Source organism: Terrapene carolina, unplaced genomic scaffold (genome assembly GCF_002925995.2).
Source record: "Terrapene carolina triunguis isolate 2854851 unplaced genomic scaffold, T_m_triunguis-2.0 Scaffold236, whole genome shotgun sequence".
NCBI classification, from domain to species: Eukaryota; Metazoa; Chordata; order Testudines; family Emydidae; genus Terrapene; species Terrapene triunguis.
Window position 1 is genome coordinate 7,860,237 of NW_020664587.1, and position 23,197 is coordinate 7,883,433.

The 23,197-nt window shown below is 51.5% G+C and overlaps 1 protein-coding gene across 2 annotated transcripts; it reads left to right on the forward strand.

Moving 5' to 3' along the window:
* The first annotated feature begins 456 nt into the window (after positions 1-456).
* Positions 457-22,683, forward strand: OPRD1 (opioid receptor delta 1). Of its 2 annotated transcripts, none has more exons than XM_024204806.2 (3): positions 457-683; positions 17,148-17,497; positions 22,151-22,683. In XM_024204806.2, the coding sequence occupies exons 1-3, from the start codon at positions 457-459 to the stop codon at positions 22,681-22,683; spliced, it is 1,110 nt and encodes a 369-aa protein (XP_024060574.2). The 2 variants fall into 2 exon arrangements, with proteins under 2 accessions (XP_024060574.2, XP_024060575.1); XM_024204807.1 differs by lacking the exon at positions 457-683 and adding an exon at positions 16,348-16,409.
* The last annotated feature ends 514 nt before the right edge of the window (positions 22,684-23,197 follow it).

Below are 23,197 nucleotides of genomic sequence, written 5' to 3' on the forward strand. Positions count from 1 at the left end.
ACTTGTTGGCAGTTTCACCGCACATCGGGTAATGGGTGGAATGATCCGCACACCCCCCCCCCCTATGGGTTTTGATTGGCAGGCCCGCCTCTTTGATCCCCTGCCACCACGTGGCTCCCGACGTCCCCGGGAGTTGTCAGGTTTGACACGAAACCGCTGGCGCACCGGCGGCTGCACAGTCCCCGCTCTCCGCTCGGGGTGCGAGCCGCCGAGCAGGAGGAGGCGCAGCGGGAGCGGCGAGGGGCGCAGGAGAGCGGGGATCGGCCCGAGCCCGGCTCCTGGTCCGTGGCAGCCGGTTCGCGGGGAGCCGCCGCGCCCAGAGGAGCCCGGGAGTCGGATGCACTTTAGGGGACGCGGGGGGGCCAGGGAGCAAACACGACCCCCCCACACACACCTTCCGCGGGTCCAAGAGGCGGCAGCTGCTTGCGAAGTCTCGCCCCACTTTGCACCGGCGCCATGGAGCTGTCCACACTGCCCGGTGCTGGAGCCGACTCCGAATTCTTCTTCAACAGCAGCGACTCGCCCTGGGGTCCCTTCCCCAACGAGAGCTTCAACCACACGGGGCTGCCCGGGGCCAAGGACCCCACCTCCATCGTCATCGCCATCGCCATCACCGCCCTCTACTCGGTGGTGTGCGTGGTGGGGCTGCTGGGGAACATCCTGGTCATGTACGGCATCGTCAGGTACGGGCGGCTCCCACCTGGGCCAGGTGTGCGGGGGGGGGTCACCTGCCCGGCTCCAGGGAGCGAGTGGGACTAGGGTGACACGGCGGGGCAGGCTGGCCAGAAGCCAGAGTAGGTGTATGGGCGAGATACTGTGTGTGAGAAAAAGGGGGGGTGTTTGTGTACAGAATGGTGTGTGTGTGTGTGTACAGAATGGTGTGTGGGGTGTACAGAATAGGGTGTGTGGGGGTGGGTGTGTACAGAATGGTTGGTATGTGTGTGTACAGAATGGTGTATGGGTGTGTGGGTGGGTATACAGAATGGTATGTGTGTGTGTGTGTACAGAATGGTGTGTGGGGTGTACAGAATGGTGTTTGGGGTGGGTGGGGGTGTACATAATGGTGTGTGTGTGTACAGAATGGTGTAGGTGGGTGGGGGTGTACAGAATGCTGTGTGTGTGTGTGTATACAGAATGGTGTGGGGTGTATGTGTGTGTTGTGTGTACAGAATGGTGTGTGAGCGTTTGTGTGTGAACAGAATGGTGGTTGTGTGTACAGAATGTTGTGTGAGTGTTTGTGTGTGTACAGAATGGTGTGTGTGTACAGAATGGTGTGGGTGGGTGTGTACAGAATACTCTGTGTGTGTGTGTGTATATATATATATACACACACACACAGAGAATGGTGTGGGGTGTATGCGTGTGTTGTGTGTACAGAATGGTGTGTGAGCGTTTGTGTGTGAACAGAATGGTGGCTGTGTGTACAGAATGTTGTGTGAGTGTTTGTGAGTACAGAATGTGTGGGTACAGAATTTTGTGTGTGAACAGAATGTTGTGTGAGCATTTGTGTGTGAACAGCATGGTGACTGCATGTACAGAATGTTGTGTGAGTGTGGGTACAGAATGTTGTGTATGTGTACAGAATGTTGTGTGAGCATTTGTGTGGGTGGGTGTATAAAACCAGCATATTAGAGTATGGTGGGGTATGTGTGAAAACTCGTATTACATGTGAGAGTGAAGCTACAATGTGTGTGTGATAACAGAGCATTGTGTGTATGTCTGTGAAGCAACAGAGTATTGTGTGCGAATGAAAAAAACACTTGTGTGTGAGACAAAGTGTGTCTGTGTGTGTGCAGCATGCCCTGGAGGGGAGAATACAGAACCCCTAATGTAACTGGTTCCAAATGCTGCAAGTTCCTTTAGTTCCTAGTTGTGATTCATACAGTGTTAGTGTTGAAAGCTATTTACAACAGAAGGTCTAAAGCTGACCATGCTGTATGTTGGAAGAGGTGATGGTTGGAGGTTAGCAAAATGTCAATGCAATCCTAATATCCTGCTGTAAAAGCCAGTCCTACCAAATCAGTGCCATCAAATGTCAATGTGATAAAATCAGTTGCTCTCAAATCTTAAAGTTGCAGAAGGAGTTGTGCATAAGAACTGGGTTCGGTATATCTGTGTGTTGAAAGCTTCGCTGGTGGTTAAGAAGAGAGGGCAGAGGGCTCAAATCCTCAGCTGGCATTAACTAGCGTCACTTAATTGAAGTCAATGGAACTACCCTGCAGGTCTGGACCACTGGGCATATTTATTTCCCACCCATGAAAATATGACACAGCCCTAGCTCATAAATGCATTGTTAGCCTAGAGGCTATGAGTCACCACTCACATGTGTCTGTGCTGAACTGGAAATAAGCAAGGTGCCAATGTGTTTTTCCTTGTTATTTTTGACACAGATGAAATATACAATGCGTAGCTTTGCTAGCGGGAATTGGTGTGCGCATGCCGTGAGTTTCAGAATCCTCATCAGGTTACTGAGTCTCACAGCTAGGCTGCGTGCCCTGGCTGTATATTGCAGGTCTCGAATAAAACACCCTACGGGTAACGGAATGGAGATTTTCCTTATCAGTGGACAGACACTCAGATGGCTGCAGATCTCAGCCTAATGATTCTGGCCTCAGGCACAATCGAATATTACCTGGATAGAGACGTGCTATTGCTCGCTATGACAGGTGAATCGTGTCTTTCCCATGTAGGCGCCTGATCCAAAGCCCGTCAGTGTCAATGGGAGTCTTTTCATTGCCTTCAGTGAGCTCTGGATCCGGCCCCTAGCCTGGCTCACCAGAATTCATAGCAAATTGGGCCCTGGAAATTTAGAGCCAGATCCTCAGCTGCTGTTGGTGTATCTGCAGTGGCTTTCCGTGGAATTACACCTGTTTACACCACCTGAGGATCTGGCCCTTAGCCTGTAAAATCTCTTTTGAGATCACGTTCTCCACGGTTCTCATTCATCCTCCCATCAGTCTCATAGCACACCCTCACTCCTGCTCTGTCACAAGGATCAGGAGTTCCGGGGGCTCCTGGATGTCCACCCCATAATGCTAATGCCCTGTCCATTCTCTTACAGTCTGTGTTGGCTCAAGAGCACAAGGGGCTGTAGCCCCAAAATTAATGCCTTCACGCTAGGTTTCTAGCTCCTGTTGGAGGGGCAAGGACAACAATCCTCCTGCCTTGGCATAGGGAGCTTAGAAGTTTCTTTACTCAAGACAGCAATTCTGTCATCCCCTATTTGTTCTGTAGGATGTTAGACAGTTTGCTTAAAACAAAAGCCATGTTCTTTCCGTACCCCCCACTGCTCACCATAACCCTCGCTGCACCTGATCACTGGGGCTGTCACTCATCTGGTACCAAATTTACCTCCCTCCCACACAAACCTACCAGCACTTCCCAGGTGAGGCCTGTAAATTATTGATATTGGGCATGCAGAGCCATCAAACTTGGGGCCAGATGCTGATGCCCTTACTGAAAATATCTGTGAAGTAATGCACTCTTCAGGGCTCGGGTAGCAGCATCCGGCCCTGAGGTTACAGAAAACTCAGTATATTTTAGTAGATAAATCCTGCACCATCTCCAATTTCTCCCTTGACTATTATTTATTAGTTATATTAGTTTTAGTAATATTACTGTAGCATCTAGGAGCCCTGGTCATGCACAACAAGCTATTTGTGCAAGGTGATGTACACATGTTTGCGCGTGTGTTTTCCTCATTTGGGGGTCTTTATCTCACCTTTTAACAGTCAGTTTCACACATTTAGAACCTGGGGGGTCGTGAGTTGTGTACTTTGCTCTTATATGGGGTTTTTCATCTGTGGATCTCAAAGCACTTTACCAAAGTAAGTATTAGCCCCATTTTACAGGTAGGGAAACTGAAGTATGGAGAGGTGAAATTATTGGCCCAAGGTCACACACTGATTCAGTGGCAGAACTGGGACTAGAACCTAGATCTTCAGACCCTTAGGCAAGATTGCCTCCCCTTTGAGAGGCAGCCACCCGCTTGAAAATCTCTCTGTGCATTTTTCAGCTGCAATGTGAAAGACCTACAGCCCTGTCATAATTGCTCAATCGCCAACTCCAGTGTAACCAGGCCTTTGATTGGCGTGGTAAGAGAATAGGACTGGGAATCAGTCTTGGGTAATCTCGGCAAGTAACTTAGAGCACAATTTTCAAAAGTGCCTAAGGGACTTAGAAGCCTATGTCCTTGGGACTTAGGTCCCTAAGACACTTAGGGCCAGATTTTCAAAGGTATTTAGGTGCACAAAGATACAGATAGGTGCCCAGGAGGAGTTAAATATCTGAAAATCTGGTCCTTGAAAGTGTTACCCTTCAACTCTAAGGGCCTGGCTTTCAGGTGCTGAGTACCCCGGCAGCTGAAGATTCTCAGGCACCTCTGAAAATCAGGTCCAGGACTCCAGTTTGTTATCCGTTTGCAAAATGGGGCAATGGTGCCGACATCACAGAACACTGTGAGCTCCAATCAATGTTTGTGAAGTGCTTTGAGAGTCTCTGGGGGAAAAAAATTGTCTAAGTGTTGTTATCAACATCATAACATGCGCATAAGAGGCGAACGACGGGTAGTAATCAGAGGTAGGAACTAAATAAGCTGTTTATGACGTGGGCTGTCGTAAAATGGCAGCTTTCTTCCACAGTGCTTTGATTTACAATTTCCACCGCAGCTGCAGAAATTAGCAGAGATTTGTCTGGCGCCTGGGTTGGAAAAAGAAACCCTCTTGCTCCCCTTTCATCCCACCACTCCGTTAGTCTGAAGTGCTCATCCTGCTGGTGAATGGCAATGAATTAAAGCAGTGAACTTCCAGGAGGTTAATGATTCCCATTGTTGTGGCATAAGTGGCTACTGCGAAATCTCTGGTTTTCAGCCCCAGAGACGAAATATGCGAGCAGAACCACACTCTCGCGTGCGGAGCCAAAAGCCAAGTTCACGGGAATTTAGCACAACTGGGCAAGATTGAATATACCCCATCAAAATCCCAACTTTTAGCTATTTTCAATTTCCCTCTGCTAGCACATTCGGTACATAGCAACCAGCACACCAGATTGGTCCAGCCCGGCTTTGGCTGTGCGGGAAATAAATGGTGTGACTCACAGGAGGTAAGTTACCCCACAAAACACAGACTGCATCAGGGCTGGAAGAAATGGAATGACCTGTGCATGATCCATCCTTCCCAATCCTGCTCCCATTGAACTCAATGGGAATCGCAAGCCAAGCAGGCCCCTTTCATTCTGTAGTGAAATCAAATCGGTCAGTGGGGGATTCCCCCCTCCCCACCCTGTCTCAGATATAGAATTGAAAAGGATTTTTTTGGACCTGATTCTGCACCATTGGCACAGCTCACATTGACTTCAATGGGAGTAGGCTGGGCCTGATCCAAAGCTCCTTGAAACACTCCCCTTTGGCTTTGACAGTAGCAAGATTGGACCTTTACTGATTAGTTTTAGGGGGCTGGGGTAGGAAACGTACAGCGCCGTGAAGCCTCGACTTTTGAAAGGAAGGGAAAGTACAGTATGGTTAAACTGCTCAAACAGTAGCTATTGTGGTATGTTCTCTGCCGCCCGCATCCTAGCAAGTAAAATAACACAAGGGTGTGCATTGGTGCCTGTATAATCTTTAGCCCGCCTCTGTCAGGTATTTTTAACCTTTGCAGCCCCCGCGAGCTGGCTGGGTGGGTGGGAGGACAGACTGTGTGACTAGCAGATCAAACCGGGCCTGATCCAAAGTCTGGGGGGGATTTTCCATTGACTCCAACGGGCTTTGCATCAGGCCCCTACTGAAAAGCGAATTAAAACATCAAAGCTCTTCTAGAGACATAGCCCATTGCAGCGTCATTGTGAAGGATGCACGTTACTGGCTCTTTAAAAAGCTGGTTCAGGAAAGAATTGTCAGGAAGGGGCTCTTTAAAAATCCATAATTGTTACCCGCTCCCTCTAAAGCTTAAAAATCTATCTAGGTTCATATATGGAGCCTACTGCGGTGGTCTAATGACCAGTGGTCTGAGACCCTAATTGCTTTAATCCATAGGAAATAACCAATTGCCCATTCTACAGCACCTTCAGTCCGAGGCTCTGCAAGTGCTTTGCACAGGGGAGCGACACAATGCACCAGTCCCAGCCCATATGCTGAAACCAGCTGCAAAAGCGAAGACACCAGTGAGCTGGGAATCTGGCCCTAAAGGAAAAAGCACGGACCCAACCCTGCACGCCCTGGGCCATATTCTGCTTTCAGCTGCCCAAGTGAAGTGGCGCCACTTAAATCAATGGAGTCACTCCAGATTTACAGCGGGGAAGCGGAGGGCAGGACCGAGCCCACGCTGGACCTGGGACTCTCCTGTTGATTTCCAAGGGAATTCCACGCATCCATGCAGGATAGGGCGCTGAAGCTGCATCCAACATGCCATTCACATTCAAAGCTCACTTCAAAGCTGAGTAAGGAGGGCTGGGGGACGATCCTGCATGCCTGTGCAGATGAGAGGGTGGGGGGGGGGGGGCAGGAAGAAGGGCCGCAGGAAGGCGAAAAGAGCCTCTTCCCCCGTTTTCACGGACGCATGATGCTCGGGAAGCAGGGAGGGCAGGACCTAGGCCCAGGCTGGCCAGCAGAGATAAGCCAATGGCAGGAAGGGGCACACGCTGGACCATGTGAGAGAACGTAGCAGGAGTCACTAAGGCCTGTGCCTTGGTTGCTCTCCCAGAACCACTGTCCCTGTCTCAGCCCAGGTGAGGCCGCTGGGCGAGGGCCCTGGCGCCCACCTTCTCCTCACACCCTCTTCCTCCCAGTCCTTAAATCCAGCGGGCAGGACTGTACTGGGATCCTAGGCCTGGCTGCCCCAGCAGGGGGGACAGAGTACAACGACTCTCCTCCTTTACTTACCTCGCAGGGGATGGAGCACCTTAGCCCTGGCATCTCCTGAGCACAACGACAACTCCTCTCTAGTGCCACTGATGGCGGTCGAGTCCCAGGCGGGTATTTGTAGGGCGGGCAGCAGGTCCATGGCGGATCCCTCCCACCCTGAGCTAGCTAGCAGAGCTGCAAGGGTGGGGAGGCAGCCATGCAGCCTCAGGGGTCCAAAAGGCACCGTGTCAACCTGGGGTACAAAGCTCCCACTGAGCCGTTGCTCTCTGCCACTAGAATTGACCCAAGGATCTTGCCCATAGTGGATCGCTCAGAGGAAAGGGTGGAACGTCTCTGCCAAGTGCAGAATCCAGCGGCCCTCGTGCGAAAGTGGAGCCCAAAAGGTCCTTTGATGAGTGATTCTTGGCCAAAATCAGAGAAATGCACAGGGGGAGGCTGGAGCTGTGACATGTGCCCATGTGCTTCTAGCCAAATCAGTCAATTCCAGTGGGAGCACCCTTTGCTTTTTTTGTTCTGCATTTTAGCCAGGACCATTGTCCTGACATCAGAGCTTTAAAATACCCCTTGAAACAACTGGCAGAACGGGGAGTCTCTCTCAGACCTTTGCAGTCAGTGTCCTCCACCAACACACCTCTGAGGCTACATCTACAATTCCACTCCTCCACCCTCCTGCCTGCCGACAAACTTAGTGGAACTGCTTTCCCCAGGCTTCAGCCATCCGATTGTCCTGTGGTGCTCCCATCTGAATGGGAACTGTTCATATTAATGACTCTCTGTTGCCCGTGGTCTAGGGGAGATGTGACACCGGGCCTGAGATCAGACGGCTGACTCCACTGCCATTAAGGCACTCGGTGACACAGCAATTTCATAAAACCAGCTAGAATTCTTATGTGGTCCCCCAAATCATCACACACACCTGATCACATATGCACAAACAGAAACCCCTTGCAATATTCCACTTAGGAAAAACTGAGCAAGAAAGGTGCACGTCCCCTTACCATTGAGAGAATCTGTCTGCACCCCCACTTCATTACTGCACACCCCAGGCTTCCTCAGCCGCAGAGCTTGGGCTGAACAAGGTGGAGCTGGGGGTAGAACTGGGGATGGAGGAGGAGCTGGGGCTGGAGGCAGAGCAGAGATGTGGCCAGGGGCAGATCTAGGCCTGGAGGCGGAGCAGGATTGGGGGCTGAACAGGGTTGGGGGCGGAGCTGGTCTGGGGGCGGAGCAGGGCTGGAAGTATGGCTCTCCCTCCACGCCCCTGTGGGGACTGGCCTGGTCCCTGGCATATGCCCCCCTGAACATTCCTTCGGGGCGCGCCCCACAGTTTGGGGACCACTGCTGTAGTGAGGGTCTACCCTGAAGCACTACAGTTGCTGTAGTGGTTTAAGTGTAGACATAGCCTCAGAGGTGTGTTGGTGGAGGGTAACCTCACCTCCAGAACTTCTGTTCAGAGTAACTTCCCTTCAGCAGGGAATCCAGAGACAAACCTCCAGCAGGAGAATGAACTGGAGATTAGCAAGCCAAGGAGGGGAGGGCTAGCTCAGTGGTTTGAGCATTATTGGCCTGCTAAACCCAGGGTTGTGAGTTCAATCCTTGGGGAGGCAACTTAAGAATCTGGGGCAAAATCAGTACTTGGTCCTGCTAGTGAAGGTAGGGGGCTGGACTTAATGACCTTTCAAGGTCCCTTCCAGCTCTATGAGATAGGTATATCTCCATATATTATACTAAGGTACAGGAGGGAATATCTTTTATTGGACCAACTTCTGTTGGTGAAAAGAGACAAGCTTCCGAGCTCCACAGAGCTCTTGTCTCTCTCATATTATAGAATCATAGACTATCAGGGTTGGAAGGGACCTCCAACCCCCTGCTCAAAGCAGGACCAATCCCCAACTAAATCATCCCAGCCAGGGCTTTGTCAAGCCTGACCTTAAAAACCTCTAAGGAAGGAGATTCCACCACCTCCGTAGGTAACCCATTCCAGTGCTTCACCACCCTGCTAGTGAAAAAGTTTTTCCTAATATCCAGCCTAACCCTCCCCCACTGCAACTCTTATCTAGCGCTTTTCCCCACTAACACCCACGCCTCCTGAGTCCCAGCCCAGCGCTCTCTCCACCAGGCCATCCTGCCTCCAGAATAAACAGCGCCCCAGCGGTGTGACCCAGGAGTTGAACCCGAGTCAGCTACTGGGAAAGAAGCGTTGTACCCTCTGCAAAGAGAGGAAACAAAGTAAAGCCAAACCTCGGCTCTCATTTGCACTAGCGTTGTCAAGAGCTTGCTTAGGTCAACAAAGACAAATGCTTTACTCACCAGACAGCAGGCTGGGAACTCGCTGCTTTATTCCACTGCAGCCCAGCAGAGCCCGGGGGAGAAGAGAGTGCTCCCACTCACACACCAGCAAGCAAGGGAAGGGTGGAGCATGGTGCCATCCCATAATGCTCTGGGTAACCCTAGCCTGACCAGTGTAGAGCCACTGGCTTCCTTGGACTTACCCCTGATTGACATTGGTGTGCGAGAGACCAGAGCTGAGCGAAGAGGGACAGATCCTCAGTTGGATCTGGGAGCTAGCATTTTACCCCAGCGTTGCACAGGGGTAAATGGCCCCTCAGGGCAGAGGTGGCCAGAACCAGGCCCGGCTAGTTTTTAAGCCGCTGCATTTTAAACCAAAGGTAACTTTTAGAGCTGCCATTCCGGGCTGGGCTCACCTGAAGCCCTTTTGTTATTTACCTGTAAGAACAGGCACAAGCCATGCAAGAATCCTTCCTCCACTTTGCCACTCACCTTTCACTCTAACTGGAAAGGACCATGCGTAGCTTTTCCCCTGTCTCTGGGCAAGCCTGAGGCTTTAATGGTGACAAAACATCCACGGGGTTTCTTTCCTCCTTCCCGTGGGATTCTGCAGCCTTTCTGTTCCCTTTTTCACAGGCCTAAAGTCTGTTTCATTCTGACACTTCAATCCACTGCCGATTCACTGCCTCTTCAGCCCGGCTGGTGTAAGCAGCTGGAGCAGGGTATGTGTGCCCCACTCATAAATGCAGACTGGTTGTGATTTCCACGCGGGGGATCAGAGGAGAACCCCTGACTGGATTATCCAGCCCTCTGGGGCGGGAATATGGTCCACACCCCTGCTTTGAGTCTGTTCTGTGCTTTGACAATCCTATTGATCATAGTGGTTTCTCCCTTTGCGGCTCACCCCTACACTTCAATTGGGTGGATGTGCGGCCGTGTCCTTGTTTGAAATGCTTTGCATTAACCAAAGGGTTAGTTGTCTCCACACTTAGTACATGCGGGTTAATTAGAACACTTGGGGTCAAATTCATCGCGGGTTTAACTCTGGGTGAACTCAGGGAAGGGACATCTGGGACTGAATGTCACGGTCCCAGGCACCTCTCAGTCAAGGACGGGTTTGTACATGAGACGACACAAGCGATATTAATGTTCTAGCTTCATAGCTTGCACTTGTGTTTAATTAGTGAAGGCAGCTTTGTGTGAGCCCAGCGCAGCGGGGAGGTGCGCTGAAAAGTTGTGCTTTGCACTGGCTTGAAAGTGACTTCTGGCTGGAAGATGGTTTAGGCTCCTGTTTTCTCTCTCCCTTAAGTGTTTGTCATCATGGGTTTGACTAGAAATGAAGGCTACTTTGTGATTCTTCCCTACACAGCAGCTCCTCGGTAGGCTTAGGGAGCGCCATGTTTCTTCTGTCCCACCTAATAAAGTCACATTCGTTTTCCCCCTCTTGGAAACAATGGGGCACCAACCTTTAGTCCTTGTAATTTACTAACATCAGAGGGAGTCAGCTGCTTCCAGGTACCCCGCCAGGCTTTCTGATGGGAGGACACATTAGGGGCTCACCCAACTAGCAGGCTGTGCCCTTGGACTGCCTGAGATCTAATCCTGGCTCTTCTGCTGCCCTGCCTGTGTGGACGGTGAGCACGTCATATGGCTCCTGTTTGTAACTTCAGCGGTTCGGCCCACCTCCAAAGGGGAACGCTTGATGCTCTAGAAGAGGAAAGAGCGCCTCAAGGTTGAGTCATGGGATCTGTTCCTGGCTCCGCTAGACGTCCCATGTGACCTTGGGCAAGTTGCCTAATCTTCCCAGGCCTCAGTTCTCCAGCTGTGAAGTAGAGATGATGCTAACACCAATGATACTTCCTTTGTGACGTGCCTCTTTAGACCAGAAGCCCTTTGGACTCTCTCATTAAGTGTACGCACAAGGGCTAGCACAATAGGGCCCGCATCTTGGCTGTGGCTTCTAGGCACGACAGTAAGATTAGTTATTCATCACCATCATCATCCCTGCCCAACTGGGGCGTTGTGGAGATTAACTGGTTAACGTGGGTTCTGCACTTTGAACATGGGTGAGGAGCGCTCGGGCTTAAGGGACGACTTTCTGATGGGAGGACACAGTAGGGGCTCACCCACTGCCACAGCCACAAGTGGATCTTTTTCTGTGTGGATAAAGGAGGCTCAATAATATACCTACAGCCGTCCGCAGAAAGAGACTGACGAAAGGGGAGCGAGGTGACAGGCGGCACAGTGCATTTCCCCTCCTTACAATTTCGTGTGAGAACAGTGTGTTTCTATTACAAAGGAACGGCTTTGCCGAAAACATCATCTTGGAATCATAATCTCTCCATGACCAGAGGCCCGTGGCTGGCATTCAGCCAAGGAAATGTTTCTCTCGCTCTGCCCGCATGCTTAGCCAACCATAGATCAAAACCGAAATGACACCTCCTCTCCTAAGGAAGAGCATCTGCAGGGATCACTGGTGTTTAGCAGTTGCAGGCGGCTCCAGAAACTCCTGCTAAGCGCCAAAGCCGCACTCCGGGACTGAGAGAGGATTTCCAAGCCATGAACCTTGGAGGGAACGCAGTCTCTTCTCTTTCGGCATGTGGTAACACAATGCTGCAGTCAGCAACGTGCTCGCTGAGCAATAGATTTTACACTAACTAAATCCACAGAGCTCCTAATAAAGTGCCCGGTTAGGGACAGAGAGTGGCTGCCAGGAACTGGCCGTGTCAGACTGGAAAAGCAGAGGGTGCTGCAGGGCAGGACTGGGGTACATTGGCAGAGCTATGTGTGCAGGAAGCCCAGGTCTGGAATAGCTGGGTGGGGGTTGTAGGTTAAGACTGAAGGGCATGGTGGGAATTGCATGGGGAGCGGGGGAGCTCCAGAACCATAACAGCAGGGGTTTCTGCAGATGAGGGCTGAGATGCATTGACAGAGCTGAGTGTTGGTATGATGGGGCTTGGGCACAGAGTAGTGGGCGTTCCCGGCTGCCACACCCAGAATTCCCCTGGAGGCTGTAGGTGAGCAAAGGGGGTTGCTGATGCCCTCCATGTGTAACACACTGGCACAGTGAGTGTAGGGTGACCAGATGGTAAGGGAAAAATATGGGGACCACCGCGGGGGGGGGGGCTTTTTTTGTTGTTGTTGTTGTTGTTTTTACACTCACCCATCCGGGTCTTCGGCGGCAATTCGGCGGAGAGTCCTTCAGTTGCAGACGGTCTTCGGCAGTATTTCGGCAGCGGGTAATAAACCTTGCCGACAAAGACAGAAGCACATGCCGCCGAAGAGCGTCAGCGACTGAAAGACTCTCCGCCGAATTGCCATCGAAGACCAGGAAACAAAATATCGGGACAAATGGCGTCCCGACCGTACTCCGGTCGGGACATGGGACAAACTCCTCAAAATTGGGAAAGTCCCGATTTTATCGGGACGTCTGGTCACCCTAAAAGTGAGTGTCATGGCCATCTCTAGGGCTGGTCCATATAACAACCTACTACTGCAACCAGCTGACCGAGTTACTTCTGTAGCTCACAAAGCAGAGGGGCCATGCTTTTATTGTGAATGGTACTGGGTTCAAATCCTGCTCCCATCCAGGGGGTGATCACACTTGAATTCAGGGAGGGCCAGGACTAAGATTGTGGCTGGCTCCATTAAAAGGGGGCCAGGCTCACCGGGCCCATTCTTGCATCCCAGGCTTGGACCAGCCGCAACATCAGGTTCACTAGGGAAGAGTGTGTAGGGAGTTACTTGCCTGTGGTGTGTCTTTGCAGCAGGAGGGTACCCAGATACCAGACCTGCACCACAGCCACCACATGACAGGGCCAGGCCGCCAGTCAGTTAGTCCCCAGGCTGCGGTGCACATCACTAATCAGGAAAGGCAAGGGCCCCATTGTTACTTTGAAACAGGAAGGGCAAGATGCTACCACGTATTGTCCCTTCCATTCCACTCCTACTACCCTGGACCTCTGGTGACAGGACAAATCATGCAACATAACATACACAGCTGACCCTGCTTAAGCCTCTGGTGTCTACCTATCCATAAAACTCCATTTTCAAGGTCCAGCTCATGACTGACCACAACATCTCCCAAGGTTTTGATGACCTCCTTCCTGGGCAGTCATCAGAACCGAACACCAATCACACCTCTTCTCCACTTCAAGCAGGTCTGGTTTGCAGCTTGCCCCTGTGGTGAACAGACTCAGCAGCTCTCAAACCAACTGAGGAAGCAAATTCCAAAGTCAAGAACACTTGGCCAAGACCAGACTGGGGCTATGGCTGTAGATCTTTCTGAATGCCGAGAGCTTCATAGATTCCACGGTTCAGAACCTTGAAGACCTTTGAACCCTTTAGAATATTCGGGGTTCTAGATTTTGCCTCATGCAGGAACCCGACCTTTTAGACCTTCTGAGGGTGGCATCCCATAATTTAAAGGGCAAAAGGGGAAAAAAATAATTTCATTCATGTTCTGAACATTCTCAATGTTTGGTGAGGGACCGAGGACCTCATCCCTAGTGCCGTTATGAAAATGGCTAATTGCATTTGTTTCTACACGTTTAATACGCATTGAAACATTCTGCAAACAGGAAGGAGGGTCTTAGTGGTTAGTGCAGAATGTGGTGAGAAGGCAAAACTCTTGAGCTCTATTCCAGGACCTGCTAGCCGTTGGCTGCATTGATTTTGTATAAACTGCGTAATCTCTTAGGCCAGAATTTTCAGAAGAGCTCAGCTCTCATTTAGGCTAGGTCTACACTACAGCGGACTTCCGACCTAAGATACGCAACTTCAGCTACGTGAATACCGTAGCTGAAGTTGCGTATTTTAGGTCGGCTTACCTGGCGGTGAGGACGCGGGAAAGTCGACCGCTGCCGCCGACTCCGCTACCGCCTCTTGTCGAGGTGGATTTCCGGAGTCGACGGTAGAGCCATCAGGGATCGATTTTACCGCGTCCTCACGAGACGCGGTAAGTCGATCCCCGATAAACCGATTGCTACCCGCCGGATCGGCGGGTAGTGAAGACGTAGCCTTAGGCATCTAAATGAATACCCAGATTTTAGACATCCTGAACAGTGCTTTGAAATAAGCAGCTAAATTAAGCTGGCATCTCAATAAGCAGACAGATATTCAAAAGACATCAGCACATCAGGTGCACATTGAGTGCTGAGCACTTCTGAAAAGCTATCTGTAAGTGTCACAGTAGGAGCTGCTATACACAGGGAAAACCCGGCCCAGAACTCTTCTGGAAATGTGTCCCTGTATGCCTCAGTTTACCTGCTCTGAAATGGTTCGAATAATCATGTTGTTCTGGGCTCCATTATATAAAGTTTGTAAAGTCTTTGGGGAAGCGTAGGTGAAAAAAAGCTAAAATTGCAAAGAAATATTATTAATCATGATATTTCAGCGTGCTAGTTCCCTGAGGCAGCTGAATGGATTTCTGCAAGCAATCTGGTAGAAAACAAAACTGAGTGAAAAGAAAGAAAGAAAGAAAGAAAGAAAGAAAAGCAGCCAGCCATATGAGGAAGGTTGCCTAACTGCCTCTCTAGCTGCAGAGATAGATTAAATTGGTTTAATTTGAAACCAGGCCTTGTCTGAAAGACTTTTCATGCATTATTACCTCATCTTCCTTTGAATTCTCAAAGCAACTGCTTTTCTCTCCAGTCTAGCTACAGAAATGATTATTACCTCCTTGTTCAGCTAATGGGATTAGAACCTCGGCAGGCTCTGAACTTTATTCTACTCTTTCCTAATGAGAGCCCCAATTCAGCCAAGTACCTGAGCATGGGCGTAATTTTAAGGAAACCACTTAAGCACGTATTTAAGGCTATGGGCTTGTCTACACTGGCAACGCTAAAGTGCTGCCACGGCAGCACTTTAATGTGGCTTGTATAGTCGCAGCAGAGAGCTCTCTCAGCGCTCTAAAAAACCCACCTCCACAAGGGGCGTGGCTCCCAGCACCAGTGCACAGTCTACACTGGCGCTTTACAGCGCTGAAACTTGCTGCACTCAGGGGGGTGTTTTTTCACAGTTTGCACTACAAAGATAAACCGACCTATGTTACCCCTTGTCTACACTGGCAATTTACAGCGCTGAAACTTTCTTGCTCCCAGCAATGGAAGAAACGCCCCCCGTGAAGGTGGTTTTTTTAGAGCGCTGGGAGAGAGCGCTTTAGCGTTGCCAGTGTAGACTAGCCCTTAGGTTGACTTACAGCCACTGCATTAATCACTGAGGTGGCTCGCGTTCACACTACCTTCCTTCTGTCGGTGGTACCCATCCTCACCAGCAGCGGTTCCACCGACTGAAGAGGGACAGCGTGGAGGACTGAGAGCCAGGGATCTCAGCTCCACGCAGATCCCCACCGGGAGACCTGCTGCCCGCTGGGGTTTCTTGCCTCCAGCCGGGAGACAAACACACCGAGTTCAGTCGGCTGCCCTGCTCCAGTAGGTTCTCAGCAGGGAGCCCAGGCAGCAGCCAGCCCAAGCCGGGAGCCTGGCTTGGAGTGGAGACCGGACCGCAGCCTGGCTTGTGAGCCAGCTTTCTTGTCAATTTCATGGCTCCCGCGGAGCCGTGAAATCGACAAGAATGACAGCCCACAGGGGATATAAGGAAGGCAGGGTCTACACAGACACGGCATCAGCCTAACTACTCCAATATAAGTCCTACGCCTCTCGTTGAGGTGGTTTTATTATGCCAACATAGCAGAGGAGTAACATCGGCCGGAGACGCATTTCAGTGCATAAACCGCCGCTGTTTTGTCAACAAAACTGTGTAGCGTAGACAAGGCCTTGAACTGACCCTAGATGTACCAGTGTTGAAGAACTATGGACCCAATCCTGTAAGGTGCCGAGCACCCTCTAGGGCTGGTCTTCACTAACGCCGTAAGTTACGCTACAACGTAACTGAAGTCGACGTAACTTAGATCAACTGACAGTGGTGTCTACACCACACTATGTCGATGGGAGACGCTCTGCCATCGACTTAGCGTGTCTTCACCAGACCCGCTAAATCGACACCGCTGCATCAATCGTAGCAGTGTTGATTTAGCTGGTCGGGTGGACGTGGCCCTAGTCCTGCTGAACCAGGGTGTTCAGCCCGTTACAGGATCTTGCTCTAATGCCCCAATTTAAGGTCAATGGGATTTAATCGTGTGTTTAAAGCTAAGCAAGTGTTTAAGTGCTTTGATGAATCACATCCTGAACTGGGACAGATGGTTCATTTCTGCACATATCCCTTCAACAAGGAAGCCAGGAAAGATGGATTCGTACCCAGTGTGCACCTAGGTTCTGATCCAACACCCATTCAAGCCCTGAGAAAGGCTCCCATTGGCTTCAATGAGTTTTTGGATCGAGCCCTTAACCCTTACTGAAGTGGATATTTGCCCCGTGATGTTTTGCATCATCCCCATGGAAAGTTCTGTTTTGATAAAATGGGGGGCGGGGGGTGGAAAAGGGGAGTGGGGTTGCATGGAAAATTCTCAACCCAGCTCTCACGGTCACGTTATAGATGAGGGTCTGGGCTCCAGACCCTCAACGGCATAGGTGTCAACTCCGTGGGTGCTTTGGGGCTGGAGCACCCACGGAAAAAAAAATAGTGGGTACTCAGCACCCACCAGCCACCCACCGATTAGCTGCTTGGCGGGCCTCACCCATCAGCTGCTCAGCAACCCCGCAGATCAGCTGATCGGTGGCGGGTGGGAGGCACTGGGGTGAGGAGGTGGAGCAGGGGCGGTAAAGGGCAGAGCGAGGGTGGGGCATGCTCAGGGGAGGGGGCGGAGTGTGGGCAGGAAGAGGTGGAGCAAGGGTGGGGCAGAGGGGGGGTGGAGCAGCCACCCAGAAAGAACAAAGTCGGTGCCTGTGCTCAATGGTATTTAGGGGTCTTAATCCCATTGGTTTCAATACCTAAATTCCTTTGAGGATCTGGGCCTTAGGTAGTCTCCACACAGCACCCATATCCCCTTGGCACTGAATAAAACTCTGATGCACTTTAACATTTCTCCTTCACTCTGTGCCTTCAGATACACCAAGATGAAAACGGCCACCAACATTTACATCTTCAACCTGGCCCTCGCAGACGCCCTGGCGACGAGCACGCTGCCCTTCCAGAGTGCCAAATACCTGATGGAGACCTGGCCCTTTGGGGAGCTGCTCTGCAAGGTGGTCCTTTCCATCGACTACTACAACATGTTCACCAGCATCTTCACACTGACCATGATGAGTGTGGATCGCTACATTGCCGTCTGCCACCCGGTCAAGGCCCTGGACTTCCGCACCCCAGCCAAAGCCAAGATCATCAACGTCTGCATCTGGGTCCTCTCCTCTGTGATTGGCGTGCCCATCATGGTCATGGCTGTGACCAAGTCAAAAGGCAAGTGAACGTGGCCCCCTGCTGTGATTCATTGACTGGCGTGTATGCCAGCGCCAATCAACCCTCCTGTAACAGGAGGACTGACACTCAGGCATCGTCCACACTTGTGGTGGCTACACACCCTGGTGAAAAAGAGGCTGCATCCATGCTGCGGTATGTAGCTATAATGCAGCAGTGGAAGGCTCTGGCCAGGGAGTGGCAGTGGCAAAAGACTCCAGCAGCGGGGAGCTCCCAGAGCCTTTTCCCTCTGCCAGAGTTTTTCCCTGTGGTGGGGAAAGGCTCCGGATGCAGGGAGGCAGCAGGACACTATACTCCATCAATAGTGCTAAAAAGAGCAGTGTAGCTGGAGTAGGCGCTGCTTGGGCGTGCAAAGAGCCAGTCAGGGTACATACCCTAAGGCTCTGGCATGGCTGTACTCTACTCACCTAACCAGTGCCTCACCGTTTACACTGCTATCTATACCGGTGTTAGCTGGGGATAAGTGCAGGGCCGGCGCTTCCATTTAGGCGACCTAGGCGGTCGCCTAGGGCACCAGGATTTGGGGGGGCAGCAATTCGGCGGCGGGGTGTCCTTCTGCGCTCCGGGTCTTCGGCGGCAATTCTGCGGCGGGTCCTTCACTCGCTCCGGGACCCGCCGCCGAAGTGCCCCGAAGACCGGGAGTGTGGAAGGACCCCCCGCCGCAGAATTGCCGACGACGACCGGGAGCGCGGAAGAACCCCCGCCTAGGGCACCAAAAACCCTGGCGCCGCTCCTGGATAAGTGTAAGACATAAGTGTAGATGCAGCTTCAGGGAGCTGCAGGCTAGAGCAGGGCTGCCCCGGGGGGGAAAGTGGGGCAATTTGCCCCAGGCCCCGGGCTCCGCAGGGGCCCCCACGAGAATGGCTGAGGCTCCCTCCCCGGCCCCGGCCCGACCCCACCTCCGCCCCTCTCCCGGAGCCTCAGCGCATCCAGGAGCATCCCTGGCTCCGGCAGGGCCTGAGCTCCTCCCCGCTCAGAGCCGCGTGGTAAGGGGGCGGGGCTGAGGCTCTGGGTGAGGGGGGAGCCGCGGGTAAGGGGCCGGGGCCGGTGGAGTTGGATAAGGGGCAGGGAGGGGGCAGAGGTTGGGGGGGGGCGGTCAGGGGACAGGGAACAGGGGGGTTGGATTGTGGGCGTTCTGGGGGTCTGTCAGGACTCGGTGGGGGGGGTGGATAGGGGTCGGGGCAGTCAGGGGACAGGGAGCAGGGGTGGGATCCCGGGGTGGTGGTTGGGGGAGTCTCTGGGGGACAGTGAGGGAACAAGAAGCAGGATGGGTTGGGGATTCTGAGGGGGGCGGGCAGTCAGGGGGCAGGAAGTGGGTGGGGGTCAGATGGGGGCAGGGCCAGGCTGTTTGGGAGGCACAGCCTTCCCTACCCTAAAGCTCATTCAGCAGTTTGAGGCTTGCAGAAGAGCCAAGCTGTTAGCTTTTCCATTAGCGCTGCCGTCCCTTTCACTTCTCAAATGCCAAATTATAGTCTATATTTAATTTCAGTGCCATAGGGAGATTCATGTCAGGGGAGGGGAGCTTCATTTAAAATTAGCCACTGGGAGAGGGATCACATGAGAAGAGCAATATCCTACACCACCTACCTCCTTCCCAACCCTACCAAGGGACACCCCCCTCCCCTGCATTCCCTGAGGCTTCAGAGGGGTTAATTCAGTGGTTCTCAAACTTTTGTATCGGTGACCCCTTTCACATAGCAAACCTCTGAGTGCAACCCCCCCTTATAACTTAAAAACACTTTTTTATATATTTAACACTATTATAAATGCTGAAGGCAAAGCGGGGTTTGAGGTGGAGGCTGGCAGCTCGCGACCCCCAGTAATAACCTCATGACCCCCTGAGGGGTCCTGACCCCCAGTTTGAGAACCCCTGGGTTAATTTAATTTTAGCACCCTGTGTCCATTCACATGCATGTGCTATTTTGAGCATTTCAGTTTTCACAACATAGGCTCATCCCAGATTCCGGAACAAGCTCAAATGCTCAGTTCGTGGAGTATGTACATAAGCTATACTAAAGACAAACCCACAGTAACCGTCTCCACTTTGTGAGGGACCCCATGGAGCCAGTCTCTAGGAAACAGATAAATGCATGGAGGTTAAGTCCATTAATGGCTATTAGCCAGGAAGGGTAAGGAATGGTGTCCCTAGCCTCTGTTTGTCAGAGGGTGGATGGAGATGGATGGCAGGAGAGAGATCACTTGATCATTACCTGTTAGGTTCACTCCCTCTGGGGCACTTGGCATTGGCCATTGTCGGTAGACAGGATCCTGGGCTGGATGGACCTTTGGTCTGACCCAGTATGGCTGTTCTTATGTTCTAACCTAAATGAACCCAACGTTATGGAGACAGATATGAGTCAAGGAAGCCAGCAGAGTATCAGAAACCTGGAAAAATCTCTGACTGGATGGGCTCAGGCGTTTGGTCACAAGCTGAGGTGGTTCAAAAGTTTTGGATTTTTTTTTAGCAGAATTTTTTTATTGTTTCTTTAAACAATTAAACACAACAAGCAGCAAATATTTGGCCACACACTTCTGAAACCCCAAACCATATTCAGGTTTTGGCAGACTAAATTTCAGCTTTTCAATTAAAAAAAAACCACAACAAATTTTGAAGGAAAGCAGACATTGTCCGTGATTTTTTTCTGCTTTTTAAAAACCCCTAGTTTTCGATCCAAAAAAAGTTGACGGAAAATATTTGTCCAACCCTTTTAATGAGCTTTAGTGCCTTTTAGCACTAGCTGATGCTGAGAACCAGTGATACCTTGTAAAGAAGTTTTCTCAAAACTGGGTTTGTGCCGAGATGCGGAAGGTTTATTTTTCCCAGGGCTGCCCGTGGGGGGGGGGGGAGCAAGTGGGGCAATTTGCCCCGGGCCCCACAGGGGCCCCCACGAGAATATAGTATTGTATAGTATTGCAATTTTTTTTTATAGAAGGGGCCCCCAAAATTGCTTTGCCCCAGGCCCCCTGAATCCTCTGGGTGGCCCTGGGCTAAAGGGGAGGGATCGTGGTGCGGTTAAAGCTTTGGGCTAGGACAAAAAAGTTCTGGCTTCCATTCTTGGCTTTGCCCCAGACTCCCCCCATGCAGATCACTGAATTCCTCAGTTCCCCCCAAACCCATCCCACCTCCCCTACATGCCCTAGATCTCCCAGTGGTTCCTCTCCTGCCCTGTCACTTAGCGAAGGTGATTAGTTCTGACCTTGAGCAGGGTGGTTAGTGATGGGATGTCGCTGTCAATGTCCATTTGGCAGCCTCTCTGCAATGAGTCCTTGGCCCCATTTCCAGAGTACAGACATCTGCATCACAGGGATCAGTGTTACGACTGGCAGTGATCAGAGGAAGGGCTTTATCGTTACACATCCGTAGAGGCTTCTGTTTAAGAATCTCAAGGCATTTATCATTTGTACAGCAGCATGGCCCAGAAGCCCTAACTCAGGATAAAGGTCCCACTGTCTAAGGTGCTGTACACACGTCAAAGGAAAAGATGACCCCTGCCCCAAAGAGCCCACAATCTATGTATGCTTTACAAACATTAATTAGCCCTTACAGTGTAGCATGAGACAGGTAAATAGTGTTAGACTGATTTTATGGATGGGGAAACTGAGGCACCAATAGGTGAAATGTAGCACTCCAAAACTCAGACCAGACCCACCCTGAAGTTTGGAGCAGGAGTTTGGATCTGGGTCTTTGACTCTGTGCCCAGATCTCATTAAAAAACTTGCCCAAGGCCATTAAATGTGTCAGTGGCAGAGTTCTGGAAAGCCCCTATTGTAATTGCAAACAACAATTCTTCATTAGTTTTCATGATGTTTACAGATCAAGTACATTCTCATCTTAACACTAACACACACTTTTGATCTAGGTAATTACAGGGATATACATAAAGTAATGCGATAGCAATCCACAGGTTATAGATAAGTGAAGAGAATACCATTAACAGTTCCTTTGAACTAACACACAAGGGAACTGGCCTGATTACATTACAATACCTTTTGACACTCCTTGGATTTCTATTAGCAGATGAGTGAATTAGCCTGCAACCCTGTCCTGAGCTGGCACATGGGTAGATAGCATCACACCAAGTCACCAGCATTAACCACTAGGCAGCACTCCATCTCTGAAGCGCTCTGTTTAGCCAGCATTAAATCAAACCAAACGCAAATGTTAGGAATTTAGCTAGATCGGTTAGGAAACTGACAGGTGCCAAGGTTGGGAGCTGCATGCACACAGACAGAGCTGTCTGCTGAAAAAGGGTGCCCGGTGGGCTGCATGGAGGATTGTGGGGGTGGCAACTTTGAGACAGTCTAATCATTTGAATACAATGGGAGACACAGCATGCAAATAAGGCCCAATTGTATGCAAAAGCAGGCTCCTACTCTGGTGCAAATTAGGCCTGTTGAATTCAACTGCAGTTCCAATTATCCTGCAGATGTGATCCCCCTTGGTGTAAGACTGTCAGGAGTATTTAATTATGTTGAAGTAGAAACACAGGAACACGGTAGGAGTTTCTTGCCTATGCCATTTTAATAAGCAGAGAGGGCTATAAATGCACCCCTGGGGCAGCTGATTAAGGGGGTATTCCTCTGGCTCTCTCTCCCACCTATCCACAAGTCTCCCTTACCCTCTCTCCCCTGCAGATGGGATCGTGCTCTGCATGCTCCAGTTCCCTGACCCCGCCATGTACTGGGACACGGTGACCAAGATCTGCGTGTTCATCTTCGCCTTCATGGTGCCCATCCTGGTCATCACCATCTGCTACGGGCTCATGATCCTCCGCCTCAAGAGCGTCCGCCTCCTCTCGGGCTCCAAGGAGAAGGACCGCAATCTGCGTCGCATCACCCGCATGGTGCTGGTCGTGGTAGCGGCCTTCATCATCTGCTGGACGCCCATCCACATCTTCGTCATCGTCTGGACGCTGGTGGACATAGACAAGAAGAACCCCTACGTGGTGGCCAGCTTGCACTTCTGCATCGCCCTGGGTTACACCAACAGCAGCCTCAACCCCGTCCTCTACGCCTTCCTGGACGAGAACTTCAAGAGGTGTTTCCGTGAGTTCTGCCTGCCCTTCCGGTCCCGGATGGAGCAGAACAGCTTCTCCCGAGCGAGGACCACCACCCGGGAGCGCGTCTCCACCTGCACCCCTTCCGAAGCCCTCAATAAGCCGGCATGACTAGGCATGGACAGCCACCGGCGGGGTTCCCGTAGCCGCAGAGGGGAGGAACTGCTCTCGGAGGTGACTCAGGTCACCACCACGGAATTCTAGTGGAGGTGACTGGAGGCGAGCGGGCAGGGGTGGGGGGCTCATCAAGGACTCTTTTAAAAAAAAAATATTTGCAAATGCTTGATTTTCCATGAAGACACCAGGGGGATGGGGAATTGGGCAGGGGGCGGGGGAGTCACAAAGCAACAGATTCCTGGCTGAACATTTCTAAGAACTGCAGAAAAACAAACCGCGGCATCGGATGGGGAATGAGGAGGATCCACAGGCTACAAACATGTCATCAGACGACCACCAAACCTGCACCACAAGGCAGCCTGGAGACGGATGGCTCTGGAGCCCCGCCATCACCATGGCACCCCCACCCCGCCATCAGGAAGGGCAAGATGGGGGAACCTGCCGCTGCTTTCATGGGGGTGGGGCCGCTTCTTTAGCTCTCCGCTGATGTAAAAGGCCAGGCGCCCTT